Below are 7,374 nucleotides of genomic sequence, written 5' to 3'. Positions count from 1 at the left end.
TGAGGCCGAATAGATTTATGTTTTCTCTTTCAGCGGAAAGTGTGGGGGAAGGATCATCTGTTGTCCTATTGGGCTCAGTTTCTTTGAAGATGGATAAGATCTCCATAGTATAGGAACCTACATTTTTTCTAATCGCTTAACAAAGGCAGGACGCTTGCAAAGCTCACCGTGGAAACAGCTGAAAACCCCTGTCAGCTGTCAGTCTCAGTGAGTGAGGACCTACTCTCCAGGTGCACATGCGTCGGCTACAGTACCCCCTCCTCACGCAGGGCTCCAGGAACGTGACTACCTCTAGGGAATGTCATTGCCAAACCTCCAGGTCACGGGTGTACACTGATCTGTCTGTTCTGAATTGATCCCTGTCTTCAAGAGGGAAAGACAGAAGTGAGAGGTACAGAAATGCCTCTGACGCCGGGTGACTTGTGGAAATTGTTGGGCTCCAGGAATCGCCCACCGACCACACGAATACTGATCTCAGTCAGACAGGGATGGTTTATTGAACACACACCTAAAGGCCAATCTACCAGGACAACCTCTCAGGCTCGAGAGCTAAAAGCTGTGTGCTGGATATTTCTCAGGCCCAGCTTATAAAGGCTAAAACCACAAAACCCACAATGAGCTCATACTCAGGTGCTGGCAGTGCTGCCCAGTGGTCAGCCCTGAGTCAAGCCATTTTAGACATATCGGTTCATGTTGACCTTTAATTCGATGGACCCTACGAGAAGCTTATAGTTGTGGAATTTTTAAAGAGTAGCATGCCTCATAACGTACAGAACATAAGGGTATGTGGTCAGCATGGCTCAGCTCTGAGTCAAGTTATTTTTCTGTGTCAAGGACTGACAGGCATGTGACAGCAACAGTATGAAATGGAACAAAATGGCCACAGCTATGCTAGGTGGGCAGTCTTCAACAGAAATGGTGGAAAGGTGGGGGGAAGTCACACAGCTAGGAGGGTCCTGTTTCAAAGTTAGGTTTGTTTCAGGGAGCTTTTTAAAAGGACCAGTGGGGGGTTGGGAGTGGGGCTGGAGAGATGGCCCAGTGGTTACAAGCACTGGCTGCTCTTCCAGAGGTCTTGAGTTCAATTCCCAGCAACCACATGATGGCTCACAACCATCTGTAATGGGATCTGATGCCCTTTTCTGGTGTGTCTGAAGACAGCTACAGTGTACTTATATATAATAAATAAATCTTTTTTAAAAAAAAAAGGACCAGTAGGGGCTGCTTTTTGCTTTCTTCCACTGCTCCTCCTCAGCACATAATGGAAGGAATAATAATTCATAGCACTGACTCATCACTGTGCTTGTGCACAAGGATGTTTATGTGTCTGCAGCTTTTTAATTAGGTTGCAAGGCTAAAACAGAACATGCAATTTAAAAAGCACATCCTCAAACTATTTCATTACCACACCCCCCAAAAAATCCTCTTCTTTATTTATTTTTTTGTCCTCTGGCCCAATCTATGTGATAATCAATGACCACCACAGAACAAAGGGCCACAGAGGGCAGAATGTCGCCTCTGCCCTGTGGGCATCTAAGGCCTTTCCTGACTCCTACACCCTAACAGCATGAGCATCCACAGGGCAAACTGCACCCACAGGCACTCAGTTGTCTTCAGCCCGCGGCCAGCCTTTGCTTGTAGTACCAAGAAGGGACCAAGCATCTTATGAGCAGAGAGGAAAGGGGGATTTCTTGAGTCCTTCTGTAGTAAAAGGTTGAGCAGTCCGACGGACTCACAAAAGCAGAACAGTTTCTCCAGGGAAGCAGGCCTGAGCTTATACTTGGGTCTGTCTGCCTTTTCCCCCAGTGACCCAGTGACTCACTGTGAAGGGAGACTAAGGAGACAATGAAGTAGAGCAATGGGCACCTTCACGAGTCAGGGACATCCTAGTCTGTTTATCTTGGTTAGGGACATACCCACAGTCCATTTATCTCTTCATTGTCCCTTCTTAGGTTTCTAATCAAGAAGGCCCCTGGAGGCTTCTGTGATGGTGCTGTAAGAAACCAGTACCTTGATTATTTAGGCAAGAATTCTGTTGGTGCGGCACAAGTTTTAGAAATGTAGAAAATCAAGCAGGAGGAAGTTACTATGTTCCTACTATCCAGAAATACCAGCAATGGTCCAGCGCATTTCTTTCCAAAGTACGTACACACACACACACACACACACACACACACACACACACACACACACACACACAAGATTTAGGAAGGGTACAGTAGGAAGGAGACACCAGAAGAAATCTAAGTGTTTAAAGTAAAAAGAAATGAATGGAAGTATGCATTTGCAGGGGGTATGGGGTAGGGTGTGGGGGGAACCTCTAGAAAGTCCCAGAGACTTGGGATGGGGAGACTCCCAGGACTCAATGTGGGTAACTGTCTTAGTCAGGGTTTCTATTCCTACACAAACATCATGACCAAGAAGCAAGTTGGGGAGGAAAGGGTTTATTCAGCTTACACTTTCCACATTGCTGTTCATCACCCAAGGAAGTCAGGACTGGAACTCACAAAGGGCAGGAACTTGGAGGCAGGAGCAGAGGCCATGGAGGGATGCTGCTTACTGGCTTGCTTCCTCTGGCTTGCTCATCTTGCTTTCTTATAGAACCCAGGTCTACCAGCCCAGGGATGGCCCCACCCACAATGGGCTGGGCCCTCCCACCTTGATCACTGGTTGAGGAAATACGTTACAGCTGGATCTCATGGAGGCATTTCCTCAATTAGGCTCCAATCTCTGTGATAAGTAAAGCTTGTGTCAAGTGACACACAAAATCAGTCAGTACAGTGATTTTAGCCAAAATGCTCAACTGTGGGGATACAGAAACTGAAGAAACCACTTCCATGAGTTAGACAGGGCCCCCAGTAGAGGCATGGGGACACCAACTCACCTTCAAATTTTTAAACCCCAAATTGTTCTTGTCTAAAAGAAATGCAGAGACAAAAATGGAGCATAGACTGAACGAATGGCTGACCAGTGACCAGCCCAACTTTGGGTCCATCCCCGTGGGTGGGTAACAAACCCTGACACTATTACTAAAGCTGTGTTGTGCTTGCAGACAGGAGCCTAGCATGGCTGTCCTCTGAGAGGCTCAACCAGCAGCTGAGACAGATGCAGATAGAGCCAAGCATTGGACTAAGGTTGGGGACCCCTATCGAAGAGTTAGGGGAAGGATTAAAGGAACTAAAAGGGATAGCAACCCCATAGAAAGAACAATGATGTCACCCAACCTGAACCTCTGGGAGCTCCCAGAGACTAAGCCACCAACCAAAGAGCATACACAGGCTGGCCCGAGGTCCCTGGCACTTATGTATCAGAGGGCTACCTTGGCTGGCTTCAATGGGAAAGGATGCACCTATACAGACTTGATGCCCTAGTGATGGAAGATGCCAGAGTAGGGGCACCCTCTCAGAGATGAGGGGGAGAACTCTGGGACGGGGACTGGTAGGAGGGCAACATTTGAGATGTAAATTAATTAATTAATACTATTAATAACTTACCTCCTAATCCATAATAAAAATTATATATGAGATGCTTTACAAACAACAATAATGTAAGAAGAAAGTAAGTCTTTGTGGGGTGGTGCCCCTTATGTTCAGAAAAAGTATCCATAATTGTGGCAATAGCGTGATTCTGTAAGTACTTACAGAGTTTATCAGCATTACTTTAACTCCTAAGATCCTCAGTTCTGGCTGGCTCTGATCATATTAAGGTAGAGATCATTATTTTTGTTATATTCGCTCCAGTACCTACAGGATCAATCTTGGCACACTTTATTTGTGATAAAGTGAACTTAGTATTTAGAATTTAAAGTCAAACCAGCAGCTCTGTTCTCTTCCCTAAAGCCATTGTACATCTTTTCCCTTTGTTTTCTTGACATGGCATTCTCAGTCTGCTTCCTCAGCCTCTGCAGTGCGGGAATTCCAGGCCTGGGCCACCATGCTGTTTAGTTTCCTAAGAGAGTCCACTTGAGCTAAGCCCATGGTTTAATTACAGTTGAAGGAATCTGTTGGGTATGTTTCAGAAACTTTCATCATCCATCAAAAGGAGTAAACCACACTGTTCTAAGGAAGGCACTTGTGGAGGATCGCAACTCTGTTCTGGATGCTCCTGATATACCACTGCAAGAGTGGCCATCAGCCGCACCTTCTCAGTACTTGCTTACCATTCAAGTTCTTTATTTAGGAGCCAAATGCCTAAACTTTGGAAAGAAAGAGAGCCATGTCCCTTGTTGAACAATGTGCATCTTTAAAGAGCAGATCCCTCCATAATAGCCCATTGCTTTCTTCTGTAGAGTTGGACTTCGCTCAAGTCTAGTCCAAATGATTAACACTACACACAGAATTCTAATTCATAAAGCATTTGGCATGTCTCATTGAGTTTATGTCTTGCATTACAACAGTTCTGGGAAGTTAGTAAACCAATGGTCATTGATCTCTTTCTCACTGGAGAAGTTCAGTCTGAGTGGTTTGGCCAAGATGTTACAGCAAGTCAGTTCCTGCCTGTGGTTGGTTGACGTGGTCCTCTATCTACCCTACTGCAGGCCAGGATGCAAGAGACAGGATGTAAAATACAGCTGATGTGAATGTATCTGATGGTAACTCAGCAAATCAAGCATGTCCCGGGATGAAGATGCATTCTATAGTCAAGGTCACCCTGGAGATGGGGGCAATGATAGGGAAGAAGGAGGTCTGCTTGAGTAATTACTAGAGGAATGGGGAGGTTGCATTTAATGGGAACAGAGTTTCAACTAGGAAGATGAATAAGAGTTCCAGAGATGGGAGGTGGTGATGGTTGCATAGCAACAGGAATATACTTAGACCACTGAACTGTGTACTTCAAATGGTTACAATAGTGTAACAGGACCCCAGACCTTAGCACAACTGACAGTATGTTGGAGGATCCATTCTGATCTTAGAGCCCAGCAGGAAGACCCCAAAACCTGCCAAAACGGGAACAAAGACCCAGCCCATCAAAGTCCTAGTCCATAGTCCAGGACCTAGAGACGTCTCTAAATGTACTAACTTTGTTGTTTGGCTTCTCTCGTTTTGTTTCTCCCTAATTGTTCTTGCTCACTGAAGTGGGTCCAAAAGGATGTAGGTTGTGTGAATAAAAGAGAAAAACCAGTATAGCTTGGGCTTGTGTGATTTGGGTAAGTTCCCCATGCAATCTTTCTATTTGGCATTTAAGAGTGTTCATGTGTTCTCTATTGGAATTACCTCATAACATTAGTAGACCTTATGTTTTATACACAGACACAGACACACAGACAGACAGACAGACAGACACACACTTTTTTTTTTTGACAGTCCACATTAATTTAATGGGTCTGTTTACAGAGTATGGTAATTTCGTTCTTTAGATTTGCAGAACTTATAGAGAAAGAAAATTACAGCCTGCACACCCAGGACAAGGACGATCCCTCCAATGAAGCTGGCTGCATCAAAAGTGGACTTCTGCTCTGGCTGTGAGGTTGGAGTCAGGGTGGTGTTTGCTGTACCTGATGTGACAACTGAGGGAGTAGGTGTAGTAGGAGAGGAAGGCTGAGTTGTGGGTTTAGCTGTAGAACTGGTTGGCACTGGAATGATAGGAGTTACAGAACATTCAGTGCTGTTCACCAGGGTACAATTACTTACTTCACTTGAACAATGGGTCTTATTTTCTTCTTGGCAATATATCCAAAAGCAGGTAATATTATTAGTAATGGTGGCATTAACACAGGAATCACAGCTGGTGAAGTTCTCACAGGTTTCTGGCGGCTTGGTGGGCGTGAGCGTCGTCGGGACCACTTTGCTGGTCGTGGTCGGCGTGACAGTCACGTTTGAAACTTCGCTGCCGTTCTGCTGCACGGCCGACACGCAGAGCGCGGCGAGGCAGGTGGCGGCCCAGAGCAGTAGGCGGGAGGCGCCCGACATCGTGTCCTCAGCCCAGGCGTCCAGGAGAAAAAGCTGCGGCAAAGCCAGGTTACGTCCAGCCCCTGCGTCCCTGCGGCGCCGCCCCCGAGAAGCCCCAGACACACACTTTAATAAAGGTATCTGGGAGAGTTTCTATGGGGAAAGTAGCAATCCTTGATTCTGGTGCTGCTCTGCCTCTGTCTGACCTGTTGGGTGCCCATGGACAATGCACTTTTCCAGCTCACAGCTTCTTTATCTGTAAATAGTGACGGTTTGCACCAGATGACCTCCGAGGATCCTCTAGTTCCAACTGCCAAGTCTGGAAAATGCATGCTCTTGTTAGGGTCCGTGAGTCAATGGAGAATGATACCCCAGACTCAAATAGTATGCAAAAGCAAAGAACTTTTACTCCTGCATGCAGGGGCCTAATTCTATTGGGGTGGGAAGACCCTGAATGAATCCACAGATTCAGTTTTAAAGTCAAAAACAGGGACATTGGGGAGGCATAGGTGATCTATATTTTGATTGGCAGGTTCTATCTCTGGGGGTCTGGGTGATGCTCTGATTCAGACTAACTATTCTTGCTTCATGTGACCTCTTGGCTGAAAGTTTGGCTAATTGTCCTTTTACAAGCTGGGGAGGGGTTACCTTTTTATATGAGCCTGTGATTGTTCCGGTAACCGACTTGCCCAGTTCTGAGAAGTAGAAACTCAGGCCTGGTCTCCTGAGCTGCTGCTAGTCTGCAGCCTGTCATGGAGTCAGACTGTCTCAGGCCAATTCACTCCTTTCATCCTGAGGGTGGAGATGTAGCCCTATTAGGGACTGTGAACTAAATATACACTTCATGCTAGTTCACATATAAATGCTCAATCTCTTGTTTCCACATCAAATATGTACCAGCTTAGGTTGTTGAACTTCTAGGGATGGAATAATAGGTAATAGGTCGCATGGACTGGGGAGCTGAAGAATTACAGGGTCTCAGAATTTCGTCTTTCAACACAACTCACTCTGATGCATAGATTCTTGGGCTTGTCTTTGTATCGGTGCCACCCAGTGTTCCACCATAGTCTAGACTTCTCACTTGAGCCGAGACCTAAAGAACCAAGGGCCCACTGGACCCGGCCACTTGGAAGGGTTGCAAGTGAGTCCTTCAGGGACAACATATCCAAAGCCTAAGATCACTGGCTCATAAAATGGAAGGACAGTTGCAAAAGATCAGATGAAGTCAAGTATTACAAGTCCCATACATCAAGAGAAGGAAGAAAGGAGAGCGGGAGTCAAACTGGAAAATGAGGAAGAAACAGGAAGAGGAGACTCATGGGCTTGATCTAAGAGCCACGAGGGACACAGAAGTGTTTTAAACAGAGTGGCCTAAGAATTATCCTAGGGGTTAGAAAGATCTCTATTGGTGCAGTGCAGCTAATGGACTAGAGAAACAAAACTTTGTAGGGAAAATTATGGGGCTGCTACTGAGTATTATAAACGAGAA

The 7,374-nt window shown here is 45.9% G+C and overlaps 1 protein-coding gene across 1 annotated transcript; it reads right to left on the bottom strand.

Annotated features, from left to right (window-relative positions):
- Positions 1-5,322: 5,322 nt before the first annotated feature.
- On the bottom strand, positions 5,323-5,919 carry LOC308435338 (sialomucin core protein 24-like). Its single transcript, XM_080936012.1, has one exon. The coding sequence runs from the start codon at positions 5,904-5,906 to the stop codon at positions 5,325-5,327; it is 582 nt and encodes a 193-aa protein (XP_080792138.1). The 5' UTR covers positions 5,907-5,919; the 3' UTR covers positions 5,323-5,324.
- Between the last annotated feature and the right edge of the window lie 1,455 nt (positions 5,920-7,374).

Source organism: Micromys minutus, assembly GCF_963924665.1.
Source record: "Micromys minutus genome assembly, chromosome: 22".
Classification (NCBI taxonomy): domain Eukaryota; kingdom Metazoa; phylum Chordata; class Mammalia; order Rodentia; family Muridae; genus Micromys; species Micromys minutus.
The sequence above is the reverse complement of the archived record's forward strand: the minus strand, read 5'-3'. Positions and strand labels throughout refer to the sequence as shown.